The 24,824-nt window shown below is 35.5% G+C and overlaps 1 protein-coding gene across 1 annotated transcript in view; it reads left to right on the top strand.

The window, feature by feature from the left end:
- FAM171B (family with sequence similarity 171, member B) overlaps positions 1-22,473 on the top strand; it is a 53,060-nt gene extending 30,587 nt beyond the window's left edge. The window contains exons 2-8 of the mRNA XM_004674458.2: positions 4,005-4,238; positions 7,526-7,618; positions 9,379-9,537; positions 12,282-12,452; positions 14,750-14,866; positions 17,840-17,963; positions 18,150-22,473. Coding sequence (XP_004674515.1) covers positions 4,005-4,238; positions 7,526-7,618; positions 9,379-9,537; positions 12,282-12,452; positions 14,750-14,866; positions 17,840-17,963; positions 18,150-19,488 — 2,237 coding nt within the window. The 3' untranslated portion in view covers positions 19,489-22,473. The remainder of the gene's footprint in view (positions 1-4,004; positions 4,239-7,525; positions 7,619-9,378; positions 9,538-12,281; positions 12,453-14,749; positions 14,867-17,839; positions 17,964-18,149) is intronic.
- Positions 22,474-24,824: the final 2,351 nt, after the last annotated feature.

Below are 24,824 nucleotides of genomic sequence, written 5' to 3'. Positions count from 1 at the left end.
ACTGTGGATCACATCATAGTGCTGCGCTTTAAACCTGTTGCAACACCAGGGAGGGCCCGATTCTCATTCCCTTTTAGTGGTATGCAGTACTCCTTCTCATATGGTTTATCATATTGTTGATGCACAGACTTATCTTTCTGTTGGAAAAGAACAGCCTATTAAATAAATACCCTGCATTTATACTTGTATCCTGTATCATTTAAGATGGTTGCTTTGCAAGCAAGCAATCAAAAATCCTCTGTGGTTATAAGAAACAGACGTTGGAAAGGGAGTGTGATGGACATCACAGATTCTCTGGTCAGGCTGCACAGTCCTGCTTCTGGAAGGAAAGGGCGGTGAAGTGCAGGAAATCCCAGTAAATACCTAGCTTCTACGATGATTCAGCTCCGTTCACTGTGATCCTCTATCTTTATTCACATTTCCAGCTTTTGCCTTTCCAACCTGCATCAGTCAAGTGCTCTTACCTGTGGCTCAGTAAATTTTGTCTAGAAGATTCATGGTCAGGCACCTGTGGGATTATTTTGAATTGAGCAATATCTCAATTCCCTATCATAGTATTTTTGTACTCGGTGGGCCTAGCTATGTACCTTTGGGGTTCAGGGACTCGTCATGTCACTTATTTTTTTTTAACCTTACAGTTTTATTTCCTACTTGATTTGGAGGCTATGCTTTGACTTGATCGTGTGTGTACACACTTTTAAACAAATGTTATGTAACATCTTCATTCTCAGTGATAATTGCAATCATGCGTTCCTCCAATTTCAGCAGTGTGACAGACCTCAGGACACTGTTACATGTAACAAGGATGGCTGCACTTGAGGCTGGGCACTGCCTGTGACTGAGTCTTGGGGTAGTTTGCCTAACTTGTTTGAGTCCTTCCTTGGTAAAATTAACTTGATATTGTAGATTTTACAAAACTCTATGGAGAATTTTGTTATACATTCAGTGTTGGATATCAGGTACTTAGCATTTATTTCTAGTCCTTTATACTTTGATTTTAAATTGTTACATATATGATTGTACTTAGTCTAGTGATAAGCAGGAGTGCAGACATGACAAAAAAAATAGTTAAATTTGAAGAACAGTTTAAGTTTGAAGAGCCCAAGCATAGTTAAATCAATTACCAGATATTGAATTTCTCAATTAAAAGTAATGATAGTAGTGACTATCCCAAACAAGTTAACTTTCCACAAGCTTGTCTATCATTAAACTAAAAAAAGCAGAGGTGTGGGTAAAATTTAGTTATCTATATAACATATATACTTTTATCTAATCTTTTCCATATTTACACTTAAGTATATTTGAGATTATTTTCATACACATAGGCATTTTTTAGACCAATAAATGGAACCTCATTTTCAGGCATGACTGGCCAGAATAGTATTCTTTCTCTTTTCCTCAATTAATTCTTCAGATCTCTATGCTTTAAAACTGGAATGAGAGTTGTTTTTAAGAGTAACAGGCAGTTGTAGCACAACAGCTTATGAGTCCAAGCTTTGGGGAGTGATGACCCAATTTGTGTTTCCTTAATCTGTTGTGGGTTGGCAGGGCTGATTTGCAAGCACGTGTAACCCTGAGTCACCAATATGGAAAATGAAGAAAACAATAAAGTCTTTTAAATGAGGATATTTTGAAAACCAAATAGAATGATACATTTAAAAACTTAACACATACCTGACTCATTAACACTTCACATTTTAATTTTTAAATATTCTGTTGAGTGTGTAGTCAGTTTAGTTGCTTTTTTATGGAAGTAACATTGTACTACTTCAGGTGTTGATCATTGGAATCAACAGGTGTATATTCTACATTAAGGTCATCATTAAAAGGGCAAACCATATCATTGTCTCCCTTTTTCCCATTACCTATATTTTCTTCCCCTTTCCCTTCTGGTAGCTACTGATTGGACTCAGAGTCCAAAACTTTTTTTTTTTTTTTTTTAGTTTATCTGTTTTCTCTACATAACACATGAGTGAAATAAAGGTATTTGTCATTTTCTTTGATTTGCTAATCATAATTACCTTTAGGTCCATCCAAGTTGTTCAAATGGCAGAATTTTAATAGCTGCATAATATTCCAGGTGTATATACCATATCTTTGATTTTTTTTTTTTAACTGAAGTATCATTGGTCTGTGTTTTGGAAGTATAGGCTCTCAAATTCTTAGTGTACCCACAACCAAAGCATGACATTTTCCTACCAGAGTCCATTGTTGCTCTCCCCACCCTGTTCTCTCCCATCCCAAGTCTCAGTTCTATGGTCATCTTTCAAGAGTTAGTTTTAAAGTTTGTCTTTGTCTTATGCTTTGCCTTCTCTATATCTTACATGTAAGCTATACCAACTGTATACCACATCATCTTTATTCATCAGTCAATGGACATTTAGGTAGCTTCCAACTCGGGTTACTATATTTATATTTAGTTATGTTATGTTTATATTTTAGTTATGTTTATATTTAGCATATTAAATGAAAAACACTGAATGTTTGCATAGCATTGTGCTTATTTTTAGACTCTTGAAAGAGTTAAGAACAATTTAAGTTCTTGATTTTATCTTCCCTAGAACTAGGTAATTGTTACAGTGGTTTTAATTGTTCTTAAAATACTGTTATGGTACAGATGCAATTTCATTTGAACACTATTAGAGAAGGCATAATAATTCTGGTAGTGGTATATAAGGCTCAATCAATGTGTTGACTTGGATATTTTAGCTGAAATACAGTTCTTAGTATTAATGATTTTGAGTAAAAAGTAGGTTCAGGCTAATACATAGCATCTTTAATTTTTTTTTAAAGATTTATTTATTCATATAGAACTGGGGTACAGGCCAGAGATGTGGAGGGTGAGAGGATTCACCAGAGACAGAGTGGGGAGCAGAACAGGTAGAACAATGAAGTACACTGCTGAGGGGAGCGGCGGGCAGGTCAGGAGAGGTCTGCCCCCACCATGTGGCGCTCTTCCCGGCAGGCGGGAATCGAACTCGTGCGGAAGTGGCTTAAGCTTCTCAGTGCTTTGCTTTAATCCGCTGTGCCACCAGGGAGGGCCCAGCATCTTTAATTTTTAATGAGCTATTTCTCAGCAATGGACCTAGTGTTTGTGGAGTTCTCTCCAATTGTGTAGTGATGGTTTTATTAATGGTGTTAAGTGACGGCCGAGCTCTATGCTGGGTATACTATTTGCATTATTTCATCTTGTTACCGCAAAGTAGTTACTATTCTCCCAATTTACAAATGAGCAAGTGAACTTTGAGTGCTGAGACATTTGCCCAAAGCAGTATGTCTAGGAAATGGCAGATATGGATCTTGACCAACTCCGAAGTCCATTTATTCTGGAAAGCAGCATCTTTGGCAAAGGTCATTTGTGATACAGGCTTTACAAAGCACTTCACAGAGGTAACATGCTCTTTTTTTTTTTTTTTTTTTTTTTAGCCAGATGTTACCATTAGCAAATTCATGAACCCATTGCGAAGAATTGTAAGGCTAGAGGGTTTTGAAACAAGCTTGAATTCTTATGGTCCAGTGTTATCTTAGTATGTTTTTTATTGAATAATACATTTTGATATTTTGTCATTTGGAACTGAAATACATTCACTGCTCTCCAGTTCCGGTGAAACTGCATTTTATTCTGAGAATTTTGACATTTGGGATTTGGAATTTTGAATTCTTTAAATCTATATAACTTCAACACATTAGAATTAGTGAGGCAAAGTAAAAATATACTTTCCTGGAGAGAACATTTTTCTGTTACTGTTCTCCTTTACAGTTCTAATTGGAAGAACAGTAGAATATAATGTTGGGCCTTAATAATAATGAATTCAAATTTATTCAGTTTTAGAAAGAATGAATCTGTTGGAATGTCTTTATCCTCCTTCCATTCATTTATGCACATGTATTTCCTACATCAAGTTTTGCACTGATATTCAGATGCCTGAATGACATTTAAAGTATAGTGATGTGCATTTTAGGATCTAATATGTTGCAATATCTGGCTTTTTGTTCTCTTGCAGTGTCTGTCTTTACACTGAAAGTTCAGGTCAATGACATCATCAGCCGTCAGTACCTGAGTAAAGCAGTTGTAGAAGTGTTTGTAAACTACACGAAGACAAATTCCATGGTAACTAAAAACAATGGCGCAGTGTTGATAAGAGTACCCTATATATTAGGACTCAGCTTAACCATTATTGCTTACAAGGATGGCTATGTGTTGACCCCACTGCCTTGGAAGACTGGAAGAATGCCAAGTAAGCACTTAAACTGTTTTGTCTTACTAAATTTACATTATTTCCCCCTCTGGTTTGCTTTGGAGATCTCTTGTTCTGAAAATTGAAAATGCCTAGATGAAGCCAATATAAGGAGGTTAGAAAGAATGCTGCTAGTTTGAAGAAGACATGAAGGTAAGTTTTTCTTTGACAGAGACTTGAAGCAGTCCTGAGCAAGACAAGTCCACAGCTTGTCCCCAGGTGAGGTGAGGGCTGATGTGCTGGAAGAGTCGGTGAGGAGCAGAATAGGCCAGCTCATGAAAGGATGTTCTTGGAAGGTGAGGCAAGTTTAGATTATGTCCTAACCAATAAGGCAATTATTAAAGATTGTTTAGCATAAAGGTAGGTTGTTTAAAAGCTGAATTTACTTATTAATGTACAATGAATAGGCTGACAGCAGGGCTAAAATGGACTCAGGGAGCCTCACTTTGAAGCTGTGATTGAAAAAGATGGGGTAACTAAAAGATACTGTCCTGGTAATTATTGTAGTAATCTCTTTACTATATGTATACAAATTAACATGGTTTACATCTTAAACTTAAATGATGTTATATGTCAGTTATATCAATAAAACTGGGGGAGAAAGTGAGTGGATAGGATTTACTGTGACTGATTGGATACTGGGAAGGATGGGCTGATGGCATAAACCAAACATGTTCTTAAGTACTACAAGTAATTAGTAGCTAGGAAAGAGTGAAAAGAAAAACCTCCAGAACAACAAAACCAAATGAAATATGTAGGGACATTTTTAAAAAGTGAACTAACAGTTTGAGCAGAAATCAGAAATAAAACCAGCAGATGCTACTGTTAAACCTACCACAAACCCAAATAAATTGAAACCTTGGGTAAATGGAAAAGCACCCAAGCCTTTTGTTAGAAAGCCTGAATATGGTCTATTTCAATTTTCAAATTTAGAAACTTAGTGCATTTAGTTATTTTTTGATAAACCTGAAAGATGAATGTGAAAAAATACCTGGGAATCTCATTTTAAAGAATGTTTACTACAGTTTATTTCTGATAACAAAAACATTTTGTAGCTTCAGTTGAAAACTGTGGTACTATATATGATCTGTACTATGGTACAAACCAGAGACTGGTAGATATAAAAAATGAAATATAAAAAATGAAATCTATGATAAAGCACCAATAGAAATAATTGAGAAAGGCTAAATATTCATTAAGTAGTATTGTAGTATTAACTATTTGTAGTACCTTAATTTGGATTGATTCCAAAATATTATTCAAATGTGGAATATAAGAAAATAAGTTCCCTGATCTTTGAATTAAAACCCTGTTTAAACTTGAAGGCAATAAGATACAAGGTAGATTTGATGATGTTAAAAAATCATCTCTTATACATCAGAAACAAAGACCAAATGAAGATAGGAAAACATATAAAATAGGGGTGATAACCTTATTATACTATACAAATTAGTAAGAAGCCTGCCTAAATAAGGAAAACAAAGACAGACCTACCAATTTTCAAAATAGGAAACACAAATGACTAGTAAATATGACAAAATGTTTTATTTTAAAGTTTGTGGTATACACACCAAGGAAATACATTAGAAAGTTTTAAAAAAGTGAATTCATTTTGGATCGAGTTGAGGTATGCTATCAGGATTTTCAGATACTGTCGGAGGAAGATCAAATCAATGAAATTATCTTACTGTCGGAGGAAGATCAAATCAATGAAATTATCTTGACAATTTTTGAAATGTCAAAATCTTACTAGAAAATCTGTCCTAAAAACAGACATACAAAAACTGGACAGATAATTGTACCCAGTTGATTAAAATATTTTGGAATATAAAACCAATATAGATATACAGTATTAGTATAGTGGTTAAATAATGCTTAATACTTGAGGAATAAAATATTGCCTTGTATTACATTAGGAAGTGTTTCTATTTGAGAGATAAAATTCACAGTATTATGTGAAAAAGGTTAAAGTACTGAGTATAGAATATCATATTTAGTATTTAAAAATCATGGGAAAATCTAAGAGCTCTTCTGAAATACTAAGTGTTCATATCTATAATGAAGTGATCATTTTCTCATCTTTCTCTATTTCTCAACTTTTCTACTCTAACGTTTTTTCAGTGATTAAAAACTTAGTGTAAGTTTTAGTGAAATGCAAAGCTTCTCAAGTTTAATAGCCTTGAAAAAGCTGTCCCCGCGGCTCATATTAATCACCCAAATAAGGGATTGTGCCCCAATTACAGCCACCTGCTGGTCCCAGCTAGGACCCTACCACTTCCTCTCTAAGTGCATTATACAGCCCAAATGTTAACACACTCAATTGAAATTATACTTTTATTTAGTAGTCCTCTTCCTATTTAGGGAAAGTATTTTATTTTACATCCACCCATCGTGATTGTATACTTGCATTTTTGCCTTGCCCTATTTTTGTATTCATAGCTCTTTGAAATACTACAAAACATGCCCAAATAAACATGTTTATCTTTGCAATGATTTAGGGATCTGATGTCATTTCTGTGTATTTCTAAGTATGACACCACAGAGAGAGTAGATGAGGCTCCTGCTTTGGGCCCTGCCTCAGACCTTCCTCTGCAGAATTGGTAAACTTATTCAAAGTGTTCTTGCTTGTCAAATGGACAATATCTTTCCAGCTTTTTACTCCTGATCTTGACACAACTTAACCCTTCAGGTAATCTGCACTTACTCATCCCAGTAGTTGTTTCAGAGGCTCACCATTGTGGGGAGGCCTAGTTCATCCTGTGTTCCAGGAAAAGTTACCTGTGGGTCATTCTGTGTGTTAAGCCTTCTCTTTCTCTGCTAAATCATGAGTCTGGCATCCATATTGTCTGAAGAAGAGCATTGCATCTCTATGTGGGAAGTTAAAGATGTGACTGTAGCCTCTAAAAGAACCTTGAATTACAGAGCCAAATGTTCAAAATGATAAGAGGGAAATTATATAGAAAAAATGGAAAGTTGTTTACATATTTAGCTTGATCATATGTATCTGAGGTTAGAGTACCTCAGGAGTCACTTTGGTAGAAATTACATGAAATAGTAATGCCCAATCTTTTCTCACTCATATTGAGTGATCCTATTTTTTTCTCCTTTTAATTGTATTTTATATTCTTTGTTTTGTATCGCTTTCTCCATCACCTAGCTGTGTGTGTGTGTGTGTGTGTGTGTGTGCATTTTTACCACTTAGGACCTGCTGGAACAAAACTATATTTGTCCCAGTTTTTTCTCTCCTCACATTTGATAACATTTCCTAATTGTGCTGCATTTCACAGTATACTCATCAGTTACACTTTCACTGTTCCCGCAAAACCAAGCTAATATATGGCTCTTTGAAGACACTGTTTTAATTACTGGAAAATTAGCTGGTAAGTACACTTCAAAGTGATTATTATGTAGTTCTACTTCTTCACTAATTGTGGAAAAACTTAAGTTGATCAGGGATGACTGTACCGAATATAGATAGACCTGAGCTGATGGTTCTTATTTTACTTTACTATTGAGCTACAATGTAGGTTCTTATACAGCAGGAATCACACTCCAGCTGCCTTGCAGAGGTGGACAAAGCATCTGAACTTCGTTCAAAGTCCAAATCTCTCCCTTTAGCTTCAGTAGTTGGTAAAAGGACTGAACAGATCTCATTTGGATGCTATTATTCCTGCCTCTGGCACTAATTTTGCTGGCTAGTGGTAAAGGCCTAGGACTGGCTAAAGTATCTGCTAAGCAAACATGACCTTTCCCACTTGCATCTCCCAAGGTAGAGAATACAAAAGACTGCATTTTGGTCCCTTCAAGCTGTGACCTCCAGTTCTGCTTTACCTGAGGATACCTTGGTCTTTACCTTGTCTACTCACCTCTCTTAACTAATCCTTAGGGGAAACCCTAGCACTTTGCAACTCTCAGCGCACATTAGAAAAAAACTCTAAATGACAATTTCATTCTCCCTCACAGGGAGATTGATATTTAGGAGTAAAGCATAGTAGGACTGACTGGGAAGACAAAAAAGCCTCAATGTCCAGTAAGAATCATAGTAAAAAGGATTGTTAGCCTTTTCTTAGTTTTCAGATTTAGATTAAATCTAAAAATATTAAATATGAAACTATTTGGAAGAAATTCACTAGAGCTGGGCTAATGCATATTAAAATGAGACAGTATAGCTCTTATTCTTCAAATGCTAACTAAGACACTTAGCAGAATTTTGAGTTACTGAGTTTGCGAAAATGTGTAGAGGGTGAAAAGAAAGTCTACATTTTATGTTGTTGGGGCCTTCGTGAAGCCAGGGTTTCCATAGTTCTCTTGGTGATTTTGTTTTGATATATCCCTATCTTTAATGGTTGCATCAAATCCCATTACAAAATGGATTCATGTGGACATGTCCATATGCCACTCCTAGTGAGCATCCCCTTATCTGGGTAGTAATCCCCCTAAGCAATAGGGTTAGTTCTTTCAGTCATTTCATTTTACTTCCCTAAGAGTTGAGTAAGTCTAAGCAGGAAAGGATGGATGTTTGAAGATGTTTAATCATTTTTTAGAAAAAAAAAACATCCTTATTTTCATAAAATGCTAATTTTTCTTGCAAGTTTTGATCAGGAAGATAGGTCTGCACATAAATGTAGTTGTGGTAAAAGGGACAGAAGGAACTGCCTGTTTTCAGGAGTGTAAAAAACGTAAGAAATTTGGGTCTTCAACATAATTAACCTACAAAACACTAAGTTGTAAATTATGCCTGTAAGTAATCAGAAGGTAGCAGATTGTACCTTTAAACACGTTGTAAATGTTTTTCTTTAATAATCATTTTAACTAATTTCCAGGGATTATTTTAGTTTCATATATGAGTAAATGATACACTGATTTTGAGACTCTTTCATCCCTTGTCTTGTAAATTTTAAAACTTTTTGTCCTAATAATTTTACTTGATGTTTCTGATTTTTAATTTTATTCCAAAAGGGCAGTTATTAGGCATAGGCAGGAAATCATTGTTAAAGGAGAGTTCGTTTATTCAGTTCTGAATTTAACTGCTAATTACAACTATTGCCTTTCAAAGCACAATGTCCATATCAATGATGCTGTGCTTATATTTTTGTATTTTTGTCTATTTGTTAATGAGATTTCCTTTTTTTTTTTTCAGATGCCAAATCTCAACCAAGTGTTCAATTTTCAAAAGCCTTAATCAAACTACCTGACAACCATCATATTAGCAATGTAACAGGTTACCTTACCGTCCTACAGCAGTTTTTGAAAGTGGACAATTTTCTGTATACAACTGGAATTACTCTCAATAAATCAGGTATTATTGAATTTCTAAGAAACAGCTTATAAATCATCAAATGCATTCAGATATTTGCATTGCTTTTAAGATACTGGAATATACATTTTATACCAAATGTAGTTATTAAGATGTTTATAAATATCTTCACTTACAGATGATAGTAAGCAATTGCAACTTTTCTTAAATTTGCTATTCTGAGAAAATGTATTGTAAATTCAACCGCACTAATATATTTACAGAGGCTACTCATGACCCATATCTTTAGAGAATGATAGGTGTTAAAGGTAATATGTCCAAGAATTATGTCCACAAAAACTATCTCTACTCTATTCTGCCATTTCTACCACTGATTGCAATATCATTGAAATCCTCTCAGACAATCTTTGTTTTGAGTTGTTCCTAATTTTAAAGTATTAAGGAGATGTAGGTATTTTGGTGAGGTATCAGCCACCATAGGTTTTTTTAAAAGCCCTATCAGAGCCCCAGCCAGATGACCAACATTCTATGCCAAACTCAAGTTCCCTCCTGTACACACCTGTGGCTAGCATTCACTGACACGTAAGGGTACATAAATGCCCCAAGCTCCTTGAGGACAACTGAGTCTGATTCTGTCCCCAGTGGGATTGAGCTAGAGTTGCCACAGCAATAATCTGCTCATTATATTCTCCACTCCCTCAGCAGTAGGAGAGGAAGTGTTTCTTTCAGGGTCTGCTTCTTGAAGCTGCCATTCTAAGACACTTGCTAAGGTCTTCCAAAAGGGAGTCACAGGGTGTGCAAAATAAATACATTTATAAGAATGGTACTAGAGCATTCTATTCCAGAAGTGCAGCTTACATGCACTGGAGTTTCTATGGACAAGACATTAGGCACAGTGAGAAGGGATCACACCAGGAGAATGTTGGAGAGCAGAGCCTTTTACCCATTTTTAGGATCATTCAGTAAATGTTGGCTGTTATCCTGATTTTCAAAGTTCCAGAGCAGAGCTGTCAAGTGGGGATACCTTTTTGTTATGCCCACATGGTGGCCACTGGCATATTGAGATCTTGAAATTTGGCTATTTAACTAAGAAACTGCACTGTATTTCATTTACATTACACTATGCTGTAGCTGGCTGCTATACTGGATTGCACCATTATAGACTTCTGTGACGATGGAAGTATAAATGTTTCCTCCTTGTCTTTCAGTCTTTCCCCCCATCTTCGAGTTGGCCTTTTCCCCAGGTGTCAGGGCGAGGATCTCAGCTGTAGCCAGTCACTGAAGCCACTGGCTACATAGAGGTGGAGGTAGGGTTAACCACTTTGCAAACAGTTGGACACAAGAGATTACAACATACTAGATTACTGACCAGTATTATAATATTCCCTTGCTCATTTTACTCTTAGTGCTTCTCTTCAGGAAGTTTACAAAGGCTAATTCTCTTACAGTTGTCTAATAACTGAAGACATACACCAGAAATGACTGCAGCGATGAGATATCATTTCCTTGACCTGTAAAGACTAAACTTTTCTATGAACACGCCAAGGTCACTTCTGATTTGGGAGCTTTTCGCTTGATTCTTCTGCTTGGAAAGCTCCTTCCTGAGATCTCTGCATGTTTGGCTCCTCATCAGGCTACCGCTCAAAGGTTCTCTCCTTAAGACAGCCTTCCTGACCACCCAGTTATAATGCCTTTCTAGGTTTTCTTTAAAGCACTGGTAATGGTACTTCTATCATGCATTTGCATCCAGATGGGGGGAGAAACAGACTGAATACAAGGAGGAAAAAGGACCTTTGTAATTAGGGTTGTGAAACAAATATTGTAGCCAGCATGAGAGATCACATACTCACCATCTTTGCTGTCCAGATTACTGCGTGGTGCCAGCAGGGATTATGTAATTACCTGTTAAACAAATGAAAAATTATGTAATCAGTATTTTAAAATTATCAAATTACTTAGAGAAAAATCTCATTTCTAGCCATATTTTATATTCTGGTATATACTATACAATCAATTTTTCCACTGAGGCAACACTGACTTTCAACACTATGACATGGGGAAGATTCACACCTTGTCAGATGTATGTTAGCATCCTAGTCCCACCATCCTCTAGGACTCTTAATTATGCAATTCTATTTTTTGGGTTTACCTTGGTTTAGTCATCCTTTATTTTTACCCTCTATATTCCACATGAATGAAATCATTTAGCATTGTCTTTCTCCTTCTGACTTATCTCAGGTAGCATAACTTACCTCATTTCCACAAATGGAAGAGTTCTTTATTAGTTGAGTAGTTACAATAAAATCTTTAGAAACTTAGGCAAAATGGTATATGTAATTCTTCCATTAATCTCCTTTACCCTCTTCTCTAAGCTTTTAGATAAAGCAGTCTTTATCTTATTTTCTTTCTATTAGAATATTAAATATATATAGCAATTTAATTAATTTTATCTAATAAGTGATTAAAAAATGTATTTTGAATTAGAATGCTTTTTTATATGAGGTAACTGTAAAGATTTAGATCCTCCCTTACCTGAATGATGATGTGAAATGACAGAACTTTATTTGGTATAATAGCAATCAGATTTGGAGGCGGGGAGGGGGCGGTTTGAGTTGTTTTTTTAAAAACATTCAAATGACTTTGATCTTTGATCTAATGACTCAGAATTAGGTCACTTAGGCTCACATTAAAATGGATAGCTCTGGGTGAAAGAGATTTACCCCACAGTAATTTAACTACCTGCCTATATTTTATGATTTTCATATGCTGAATTTTTTTTTTTTTAGGTTTTGAAAGCATTGAATTGGTCCCTCTGGCAGCAATATGTGTGAAAATTTATTCTGGAGGAAAAGAATTAAAGGTAGATGGCTCTATTCAAGTTTCTCTCCCCCTTCTACATACAAATGACATAAGTGCAGGGGATCACATTCCTGCCTGGACATTTGATATGGACATGGGTAAGTGAGCCAGGTGAAATATTCTGAATACTTTTCTTTGAATGCTTGAAATTTTATCTTAGAAATGTTTAAAACTTTTCCTTTAAAGATAGAAGGTTTCTATATTTTAATAGTGACTGTTAAAATGTAACTAGTCCGTTTGGTAGAACACTAAAACCAGCAATGCTACAATTTTAAGCATTTTGTCAATGCCCAGCATTGGTCCCATTTTGATCCCTACAACTGTGAAGATAATAATGTCAATATAGCATTAAAACTAGCATTATTAGGCCTTTCCTGGTGGCACAACAGGTTATAGCTCAGCACTATGAAGCTATCACAGCCATTGCAGCACGAGTTCAATCCCTGTCCAGGGAGCTGACCCATGTGGCACGGCAGACCTCTGTCTCGCTTGCTGTTCCCCTCAGCAGTATTTTGGTCCATCTGCCTGTTCTGCTCCCCACTCTGTCTCTCAAACCCCATACCTGGCCTGTACCCCAGTTCTGTAAGCATAAATAAGTAAATCTTTAAAAAAAAAAAAAAACTAGCATTATTTACTTGTATTCCCATGCCTTTTCTAGATCCCCTAACATTAAGGAGAAATAAAATGTAGTCCTACTTTTGCAGGGTTTTTTGGGGGGAGGGGTTGTTTGGTAATGTTTACTTAATAGAACTATCTTGTGTGGGGCAGATTACAGAGCCTGGGTAACTTAACAGGATTTGATTTCTGTCCTCTGTGTTGATACCTCTCCTGGGTATAATTTCCCTTCAGAGCGGCAAGATGGTTGCAGGTATGCTAACTTTATACCTGTCCAGGTGCAAAGTCTAAGGGAAAGAGATTCTTTTATAACATTTATCACAGAAACTCATGGACTCAGTATAGATTGGAGTTTGATACTCTCAGAACCAACCTTTGTGGCCTGTGAGTGGATTGCAGAGATTTATTTAGGCTTCGATTACAGAGAAGAGGGGCAGTATATCCTCAGAGGAGACTTATAAAACCCCAAACCAATGCTTACTATGGAGTGGAATTAAGAAATTATTAAACAGTGGTAACTGTATGAAAACTTCCAACATTCTGCTTTAGTCTCAATACTTTACTGCTGGTCGGTAGGGGTGTTTGTCCTATACCAAGCAGTTCTGATACCAGCTAGCTTTGGGTATTCTACAGGTCAATTCAGACCTTACCTACCTGCAGTTAAGTGTCAGTCCTGCAGTTCAAGGCTTGGTACCACAGACTACCTCTTGTATAGTTTGTCACCTGCGCTTCTGAATAACTATAAATTGGAAGATCCTGACCACCTCTTAGAGTTGCTAGGACCGGTTCATAGGAAAAGTTTACTTTCTAGATCCGATGTATTATACAAGGGTGCAAGTCCAGAACAGCCAGTGGAAGTGCTATACTGGCCAAGGTGTGGAGGAGGGGCGGGGAGACCAGGCCTTCACCCTTGCACTGCCTTCCCCAGTACATCCTCTGAACTGTGTAGTTCAGGGCTCTGCTAAGGTTTCATGGTGTAGGTTTGAGTGATTAAATCACTGACTTGGGGGTGCTGTGAGTTCATATCCCTTATTCATTTAGGGACTTTCCAAAAGTTAGATATTAGTAAACTCAGATGTAGTTGAAAATGGATGTGAAACTTTTTATAAAAGTATAATAGGTGTACTACCTTTATAGATGTATATTACCTAGGAGTTAAAAAATTACATCTACCTATATCACAATATAAAAATACAAATTATAGAATCACACTAGTATACTAACATGGGCCTAAGTTTTCCAATTTGTTAAGACTTAAAACTATCTGCTGAGTCCTGATTTCTGATTGTTTCTAATATAGCCTTCAGTGACAGAATTTTTGAGTCGATTTCTAATATGTGATGCTTAATTTCAATGTGACAATTTAAAAAGCTGTAGGTTAACTCAGTCCCATTATTTTAAGTACCTCTATCTTATTTGAAACACTGTTTTATACACACATTTACATATAATTTTGTTATGCTAAACTTCAAAGCAGCTTTTCTCTGGGAATTTACTGGATTAGATAACATTTTAAAAAGTTTAGTTCCATGCCATAGTACCCTATAACTAATCAAATCCAAGAACATGTGACACTTAGTGAATTTCACTCAGTATGTGCAAAATAAGCATTATATGAAGAATCATGATTTGCCTATGCCCTTAGTTTATGATAATGCAACAGTTTTAATACTGTTTGAGAAGTCATGTTAAATACTTTGTGGGGCTGTTAGTATTTCAACTCTAGAGATATATAGGCTATAACTAACTGGGTGCATTTTCTTTTTACCTTTCTTTTTAGGTGCTTGGGTAAATCATGGCTGGGGAATCGTCAAGGACTATAACGGTCATTTAATGTGGACATATGATGCTCCACATTTGGGCTACTGGATAGCAGCTCCAATTCCAGGAACCAGAGGTATTATAAAAATGAAAAAAAGAATTCAGTTACACCTGAGTTATACCAACAATCTGAATTTGAACCACAGCCACTTAGCTGCTGTTACACTGGAAAAGCTCCTAATCTCTTGATCTCAGCTTTTACTCTTTCATGAGAAAAAAAATACTCCATGAGTGCATGAGAAACCATGAGGTTTCTTTCACCTATAATGGCTTATGAATTTTGTGATTTTAAAATTGATTCAAATAGTTTCTTAATGCACTTTATTTTTTTTCATGAATGAATCCTGCACAGATCATTTAGAGCTGGAAGCTAAATTTTGGGGGATTATTAAGAATGTATTAGGATGCAGGGGTCACAGAATCTCAGGAAGATTGAAGAATCAGATCCTGTAAGGCAGGACTCCCAAAGGACCCAGGTAGTGGCCCACTTGGCTCTCTTTGCAAGATTCTGCTGCATGACGCAGCCCTTTGCAGACTCTTTTCCACACTGTTCCTGATCACTGTAGGGGTGAAAAATTTGGTCCATCCAGCCCTGTATCACGAAACATCCCTTGGTGGGGAGAAGAGGGTGCAAAAAAGGACCCTTCAGTAACTAATAATGTTCCCAAGAAACACAGGTGAAACCCAAGGGAAAAGTGGCCAAAATCCTCACATTTTCTATGATATATTGATATTCTAGGAGAAATCAGAACTTCCTTTTCCCCAGATTTAATATGGTACCAGATTGTCTATGTAATTTATATTTAAGTGTGGTCCCTGGAATAAATGGAGTTGTTCCTTCACTTTTCCTGCTGCCAGCTTTGCTAAGCAGCATCTTGTTTCTTATTTCATCATCTTTTTCCTGTGGGGGTTGAATGTTTACAGAAACAAAACAAGTTAAACCTTGTCATTTCAGTGACGTTTTGCAAGAATGTCTAAGTTGAATAAATGTCCTTCCTTCATCTACAATCATGTGTCAGACAATTCTTCTTGGTTTATCAGGTGTCTTGGCCCCCAACTGAGGGGCTGCTATGACTTGGCTATTCCCTGATAGTGTACACCTGACAAGAGTGGATAAATTTTATATACATTTCTCTGCAGAATTCTATCATAAAATCTTATTATAAGTGCCTATTAGTAACTTGAAGGTCCTCATATTTTTTAAAATTTAATTTTTACATTAATGTTTGAGTTTTTAAACCAAGGTCTTTTTTTTTTTTCAATAGTCAAAATTTAGAATTCCCATAGAGTAAGAAATATGAGCCATTAATGAGATATGACCAAAGGGATGATTTCTATTTGAACTTAAACTTCTAAGTACTATTTATTCAGCAACCTGAGGGTTATTACTTTTGTTCTTTCTGATGCAAGATATCATGCAGTCTTGCCAGCTGTCTGCCTTATCCTATTCTAGATTTTCAACTCTAATGAAATATTGATGAAAAAGAATTAATATTTAATGCAATACTTCAGTTCATTCTAATCCAAGTTGTTTCATTTTAACCAAAATAACCTAAAGAGAACTTAAGTTTTATAGAGAAATATACTAAGATTTTGTGTGAGTTAGCTATCTTTTAAATGATCCTTTTGAAAAATAGCATATTATACAAAGGGAAATTATATTATCAAGGTCAATAACATGACTATAGCTCACTTTGACATCAATTAACTGGATAAGCTTGAAATAGGTACCTACCCATCTGAGTATATAATGGCCCCCAATGTCCCTAAACATTTGAGGATGCGAATGTTATTGTAAAGTCAGGACTTGGCCCTAAGAGGGGCCAGTTAGTGTCTGGTGTGCTGTAGTTACTTTAATTAGATTAATATACTTAATTTGTTCTTTTGAATAACCCTTAAATTCTAGAATTTCTTAAATCAAGTGGCTGACTATTTAAATACACATTTTCAAAGAAATTTGACTGAAATATATTGCAAGTTTTCACCTAGTCCTAGGCATGCACAAATAAATGCAGAGCAATTCTTTTATCTAGTATAGTATAAAAATTTAGCATTTTGTCAGTATACAATGAAGTTAATTGTTTGCATTTTTTCTACTGTAGAAATATATTCATACATCCTTAAGAGAAGCTGAATTTCACCCAGTTATGATCAATCTTTACTTTGTTGCAGATATGAATATGCATCTAGAGTCTGTTCAAGTTGACAGCCTCAGTGAAATATTTTGATCAAAATGAAATCTTAATATTGAAACAGATCATTTGAGATTAGTTGCCCTGTAGCACTTATTTTTGTGTAGAATCCTAGGCCATTTTATGGTCATAAAGCTTATCACAAAAGCTGTGGTGTGTCCATACACACATAACAAGAACAAACACTGATTTGCTATTTTTTTACTGTTGGGCAAGTCCAAATTCAGTTCAACAATTTTTCTTATTGCATAATTTAGCTTAAAAAATAGCAACTCTGAGATATACTATTATGTATCAGGAAGCAGTGCCTTAACATGCAACTTCATTTAAGGTGCTCACATTTCACTCGAACAAACTAGTTGATTAATTGTGTAGGTATACTCCTCCATTAAAAAGGGAGGTTCTGGCCCTCTCTGGTGGCGCAGCAGGTCAAAGCACAGCACTAAGAAGCTAAAGCCATTTCAGCATGAGTTCGATCCCCACCCTGGAGGTGACCTGCATGAGGAGAGGCAGACCTCTCCTGACCCACCTACTGCTCCCCTCAGTAGTGTACTTCATCAGTTGACCTGTTCTGCTCCCCACTCTGCCTTTGGTGAATCCTCTCACCACCCTGCACTGCTGTCCTGTACCCCAGTTCTGTATGCATAAATAAATCTTCAAAAAAAAAAGGGAGGTTCCATGCCTCCTGTCCTACCTAATAATGTGGAGTTCTGTCATTGCCCACTAACAAGCTCACAAGAAGACTTGATATGGGAGGAGATCAAACTAAAGGTAATAGCTAGAGTCTACCTCATTCATGTTAGTACCATTGAGAATTTGATCTAAAAGAAGTTATTTGTTTGTATTGAATCATTTAGGTTCAGGTGTAATTGGAGATTCAAAGGACATAACTGCCTACCACACAGTGTTTCTTACAGCCATTCTAGGAGGAACAACAGTCATTGTCATTGGATTTTTTACTGTACTGCTTTGTTACTGCAGGTAAGACAGAAAACTACAAATTATGTCAGTTCTGTGTGATACAAAGTTTAATTACCTTTAACATTTGTAAATTCAAATAATGATGGATAGGTTCTAACAGTAACATTGTATGTAATGGTTTTTAAAAAATAAGCCTTTTTGATCCTAAGCTTTAATCTTTTTCTTTTACCTTATCTTTTACTTTAGGGATAAGTGTGGTACGCCACAGAAAAGAGAAAGGAATATCACCAAACTTGAGGTCCTCAAAAGAGATCAGACAACTTCAACAACACACATCAATCACATCAGTTCAGTCAAAGTTGCATTAAAAGCTGAGGAAAAGTCACAGTTGTTCAATGCCAAAAGCTCCTCATACAGCCCTCAAAAAAAGGAACCATCAAAGGCAGAAGCAGAAGAAAGAGTTTCCACGGTGAAAACTCGGGACAATTTCAAAATCTATAATGAAGATGTTTCATTTCTGTCAGTCAATCAAAATAATTACTCAAGAAACCCAACCAAGTCTTTGGAGATGAATGTAGGGTCCAAACATATTAGCAATAATCTTTCTTCATCTCTAGGTGATACTCAAGAGGAAAAGAGATATCTCACAGCTAATGAAGAGATCTACGGGCGTTCCCACATTCCTGAACAGCTTATGCATATCTATAGCCAGCCCATTGCCATCCTTCAAACGTCTGACCTGTTTTCTACTTCAGAGCAGATACATGCTGCTAAGTCAGCTACTTTGCCAAGAAAGGGACAGTTAGTCTATGGCCAATTGATGGAACCAGTAAACAGAGAGAACTTCACACAGACATTGCCCAAAATGCCAATGCATTCTCATACACAGGCCCCTGATGCCAGGGAAGAGAATATCCCACTTGAAGGCCAACAAAGCTTGCCATCCCAGACTACTGCAGATTGGAGCCGGTATTCAAACAGTTTACTAGAATCTGTGTCTGTTCCTGGAACACTAAATGAAGCTGTTGTCATGACCCCCTTTTCATCAGAGCTTCAAGGAATTTCTGAGCAGACCCTTCTAGAACTGTCCAAAGGAAAGCCCTCCCCCCATCCCAGAGCCTGGTTTGTCTCTCTTGATGGGAAACCAGTTGCACAAGTGAGGCATTCCTTCATAGACCTGAAAAGGGGCAAGAGAACGCAGAGTAATGACACTAGTCTAGATTCTGGGGTGGACATGAATGAGCATCACTCTAGCAGGAAGCTCGAGAGGGAGAAAACTTTCATCAAAAGTATGCATCAGCCGAAGATTCTTTACTTAGAAGACTTAGACCTTAGCAGCAGTGAGAGTGGAACCACCGTGTGCTCTCCAGAGGACCCGGCTTTAAGGCACATCTTGGATGGGGGGAGTGGAGCGATTTTGGAACACCCTGGGGAAGAGTCCCCAGGAAGAAAAAGCACTATTGAAGATTTTGAAGCCAATGCGTCCCCCACTAAGAAAAGGAGCAGACCACCACTAGCCAAAAAAGACAGCAAGACTAACATCTGGAAGAAGCGAGAAGAACGCCCACTGATTCCCATAAATTAAGTGTGGTCGTCTCTGCCGTGTCGTGCTGTTTATTCTTGCTTCTTGTAAATTGCAGTATGAACTTCCAAAGAAGTTGAGACTGAGCAATCTCATGGACCCTGGACATGTCTCAAGCAGAGTAAATAGTAGAAGGGTAGCTCAGTAATGAGAGAGAAGGCTGTAAGAAAAGCTTTTTCTGGCTTATTCTTTTCATTATTTTTAGGTGATAAATTTGAAGAATTGAAGAGTTCAAAATGTTAAGTAGCGCCAAGATGTTATATGAAAATGTTGTTCAGCAATTTACCCCTCATTCTTTTAAGAACAGTGAAGTGTATTGCTAAAGTTGCTTCCAAAAATGTTGCCTCTGCCTTGACAAATACCCCTGTAAAACATCTAGAAATGAAACTGTTCTTCAGGCATTATAATCTTGTGAATTAAATGTCATTATGTTCTCCCAAGCCCACACTTGAGTAACTTGATGTTTTGTACTGATGTTATTAGAATTCAAAGGCAACTTTTCTTTTTTTTTTGCAATAAACAGTATGTGTACCTGTATATTCCCAAATTAAATCCTATACTTTTAGGGAAATGCCAGTTGTTTCTGAACATAACCTCTCAGAATAAGGTATTAATTTGTTACTTAGAAATCTGAGGAGTGAATGTTCTGATACTGAATTTTTATATATCCTCTGCAAAAGTACAATGAAATTGTTTTTTGAAAAAGAATTCCATACCTTTAGCTTCAAAATCATTGATAAATATTGGCTAAAATCACTTAAGACATTTCTATCAAAGCATGTAGCTACTAAAAATCTATTTAACTTGATTTAAAAGTAAATGAACTGAATCAAAAGTTTGATGTACATCCCCAAAACTAAAATATATACTGGTAAGGAAAATAGACAGTGCTTTTTTTTTCTCTAAATGTCAAGAGCAGAAAAGAAATGCCATTTCCTTGGGACTCAATAATATGCAGGTGCAATTTCTTTTTTTCTGTTGACATTCTTAAAAGGTATTTGAGGGAAATTAAAGTACAGGAAAAGTAAAGTTTTTTTCTTAAATCACCTTCTTCCCCCACACCTCCCAAGTTAGGAAGTAATATATCCACATTCTTTTTTAAAATCTTAATTTGTGTCTTCAGCATTGATTTGTTTTTCCTAAAAATGAATATTCTTTGTTAATTAAAATCCATCCAATTTTTCTTAAAAATTTCATGAAGGCAAATGTCTGAAGTAGCTCCCTCTTTCCTTTAAGGGAAAAAGGAAATAAAGCAGTTTATTTCTTATCCCCATTATTCAACATGGGAGCAACATAGCCACCCAAGACCTGTACACAAGTTGAAAAAACCAAAATTAGCCACATTAGCTTTAATCAAATGATAGGAGGTGATGAAAGACAATAGGAGACTTCAGCCAGCTTTTCCCTGTAAACACTTCGAAACATCTATCCCATCAGTTAACACTCCTACCTTTCTGTATTAACCCAAAGAACTTAATCTAGGGCAAATTTTTGCTGTATTTTACTCCAATTCACACGAGAAATCTTTGGGGTAATACCTAAATCTGCTTTTGGGGGGGTAGGCGGAGAGTAGTAATAAGTACAAAAATAGAGACTCCTTTTTGGACTTTACAGAAAGATGAATTAAAATGGGGTGAGTTGGAAAAGGTTAAGGAGTCAGTACTCTGCTGAAGTGCCTTTGATATAGAATTGCTTTTATTAGGAGGACATAACATCTTTCTTAAATATACATTTTCTTTCTGTCAAACAGGTGTGCAGTTTTTATTAAAATATACAGACCTAGTATTTCACTTTGGAACAATGAATTTTGCATGTGTGAATAGCATTTATCTTTTGTGATTTAATTCTCTTTAAAATCTAGTTTATACTGATTCATAGTTTATGTTGGAATGAAGTTAGAAACTATATAGTAAAATATTGAGCTTCAATAGTAAGTGTCTATTTTTCTCTCCTTTAAATAAAAATGTTTCATCTCTCTGCTTGGTAATTTGGTAATGGAATTCAAACATTGTTGGTGGTTTACCACTTTGGTGTGCCACATACTCATTCTTGTGTAAAGGAAATGAGAAGATGTATCCCCCAGGGTTTTTCTAGAAAAGTTTTGGTTTCAGATAAAACCTTATTTTTTTTATATACTGCACACTGTTCACAATTGGAAGGCAGTTTATCTTTTCTAATCAAAAAAAGTGTAACTCATTTGTGAGTAGTTCACAAAATTCCTGTTAAGAAACCTGAAGCCATCTACTTTTTCTTACCCCAAGCAAAAATAAACCTACAACATTCAAAACTTTCTTAAATTTTTAAAATTGAAAACCAACACAGTTTTTTGCAAATGTAAACCTAGAGAATTTTGGTCACAAATAATTAACATTTGTGGATCCTTTGTATATACTTTGGGTATATCTTGAAAGCAAAATTATCCCTCAATTCACTGATGGATTAATTTACTAAAGCACAGTTATATGTATTTTTGAATACATATGATCTTGAGACTTTATAAAATTCATTTTTATGACATTTATGCAGTTCTATAGGGATTATGCCCTTTTATAATGAACAGTATACCACGAAGGGCACAAATGTTGAGGAACAAAAGCATTTCTTTGCTTTGACGATCATTTCAGATCACTTTTGTGTTTGAATCCTTTGGTATCAATACATATTATAGAACTTTAGGGATCAGTGGCTGAAATAGTGCCCAACAAAATTTCTAGAAAGGTGAAACTCAAAGTTACATTTAATTGTAAGGAATGAGTTACTCCTTTCCCCATTATGAGGATTGTGAAGACTTAGTTAATTTCCATCTCAGACCTAGAGTTAACATATTGCCCTTTGTTTCCCAGTGTTGCTATCTTTTGTATTCTTCCATCAGAGGAATCTCACATTTTGGTGTATTGCCATTACCATTACTATATTTACTGCTGAAAACTGTAACAATTTGAAAAGTTTGTAAAATGCTAAACCAATAAAAATATCTCTAAAGCTGTATTTGTTGCATTGCTTAATTTGAAATAACTATAAAATAGTGATTTCATTTAGCAAATATACAACTATTATTTTCCTTGCTTACATGCACTATATAATAGAACCTTTTGAACACTTTCTATTGATTTCTTTGTATTTTATGTTCTCCAAGGTGTACACTTTTACCACTAAAGCAAGGTAGACACACATTATTTTATATCCAATGAAAAGATGTATACATAATCTAGAACATAAATTGCAATGTCCAGAATAACTACGTAAGAAAAATGGGAATTATCCCCTTCCCCACTTAAAAATTTGAACTTTAAATGATAAAACAAAGACTAAATACTTTAGATTGTTATCCTTCAAGAGCCCTTCAGTTAGCCCTTAGCTAATTGAACATATTTAAGTGCAGACAATTTGTATTAGTGATTTTAGAATATCAAAATCACTTATCTTAGATGCCATGTTTTTAGATATCTTATCTAACACATAAGTGTAGAGTACTAGAAATACCACTAGCCACTTCTTGTCGAAATTGGGATCTGAATCTACTCACAAAGAAGAGATTATTATCCCTAACAAGTGTTGAAACAGACACTTGTTTGGATCCCTGTTGAATATAATTAGGCAGTGGCTCCCTTTGTTTTAGGTCTTCATCTTACCAAGAATAATTCACCTGTCAATGCTTGATAATTGTGACACCCAGTCAGGGAACCTTTCCTTTAGTTACATGCTGAGAAATATTAAAATGTTGACTACCACAGTACTGAGTCATCTAGGCTTCATAACATCACCTTTTGGCCTTTTAGTAGGTAAATTTATCATAATATATAGTGAGAAAGATTAATTCCATCAGTAAGCATTAATCTTTGGAGTGTTACTCTGAGAAGTATGCCCTTTTGTCTTAATTTGTTTGCTTCATCAAATAAATATGCCCTTGACTTGTTTTCTTTATTATCTTTTTTTTTTTTTAACTTGGAGCCTCTGGTTTGTGCTTGTGATGTCTGTTTATTAATAATTTTTTTCTTCTTTTTAAAAAAAGCATCAAGGTTTGACTAGCCAAAAATTATGTAGAAATCAATTACTACTGGTAATGTCAAATGTCAAAAAATTAAATGATTGAAAAACATTTTCATTAAGGACACATGGAAATTTTCTTGGGGGGAAATCAGAACTGTTTTATTTCTAAAGTCGATCATCTTAGAGATCAGTTTAAAATTATCTTGCCTTTTTTTTTTTCTCCCAAAACAATATAGTAACACTTCTATCTACTTTGCTATAGTGGATGAAGATCTTGCAGTTTCTGTTGGGAAAGTTCATATACTGAAAAACATGATTTTTTTTTCCTTGCAGTGACAAACCTTTCTTAGTAGAACTCTGTTTCATAGTTTTAAAAACTACATGTTACAGTTGTAAAAAAAAGAAAAAAATTCCAGTCCTCTAGGGACACCCCAATTTCCCACATGATTTGGCCATTTTTTCCTTCAGGTTGACTAGAAGTTTCATAATTTATATGTTGACTGGTTCTAATCCTTGTAGGTCTTATTAAAACACCAGACTAACTGCCGACAGTGTGATTCAAAACAAACCATGTAATTACATTCATTCCCAGGAGTCTCTGGGCTTATTACACTTGAACAGTTCAGTTGAAAACATTCCCTAAATATGATATTAAAAAGTATAATTATTGCCATTAAGCCCTGAGGAATAGACATAGCAAAATAATTTTAACTTTATATATCCCCATATATCACTTTGAAATAGTTTCTTTGGTTTTAAATGTATTTTAAAACAAATTTATTCAGCTTAAACTTCTCTCTATATCCAATATTCTATAATAGTGTTGTTTTGAAACCATGATTTCTCATTTATGTAACTTCTAGAAGATTAATGATATAAATGTTTAATGTAATTTTATAGATATCTCATTTTTTTTTCATTTATTGTTTATTACTGTTTGGTCACTGGTGACTAGGGGAAGGCATGAGAATAGATCTGTCACTTTCTGCTAGCTATTCCAGGCTTTTGGGACCAATGGAAGATGGAGGATTTTCCTATGCACCTTTGATTCAATCTTAGATGAGGTATTAGGTAACAGGTAATATTAGATCTGATGCAAGCAGCAAAGATTTGGGGAATTGTAGGCAATTGTTTGAAACTGCAAGGGAAGAAGGGTGAAAAAAATACTTCCACTGATGTCATTAAATTAATTGGATAATAGGTAACTTCAAAGTTAGTAATTCTACTGAAGAATATCAATTTTATAAATAAACTGATGTGTGCATTCAAGTTGATAGAAAAAAAGACAGTAAATTCAGTGTTCTTAAATTCAATAAATATGATTCTCCCACTTCATATCTCGTGGAGTA

The sequence above is a fragment of the Condylura cristata genome, unplaced genomic scaffold (assembly GCF_000260355.1).
Source record: "Condylura cristata isolate star-nosed mole 26May11 unplaced genomic scaffold, ConCri1.0 scaffold00002, whole genome shotgun sequence".
NCBI classification, from domain to species: domain Eukaryota; kingdom Metazoa; phylum Chordata; class Mammalia; order Eulipotyphla; family Talpidae; genus Condylura; species Condylura cristata.
Note: the sequence above shows the minus strand (reverse complement) of the source record. Positions and strands in the feature narration are given on the sequence as shown.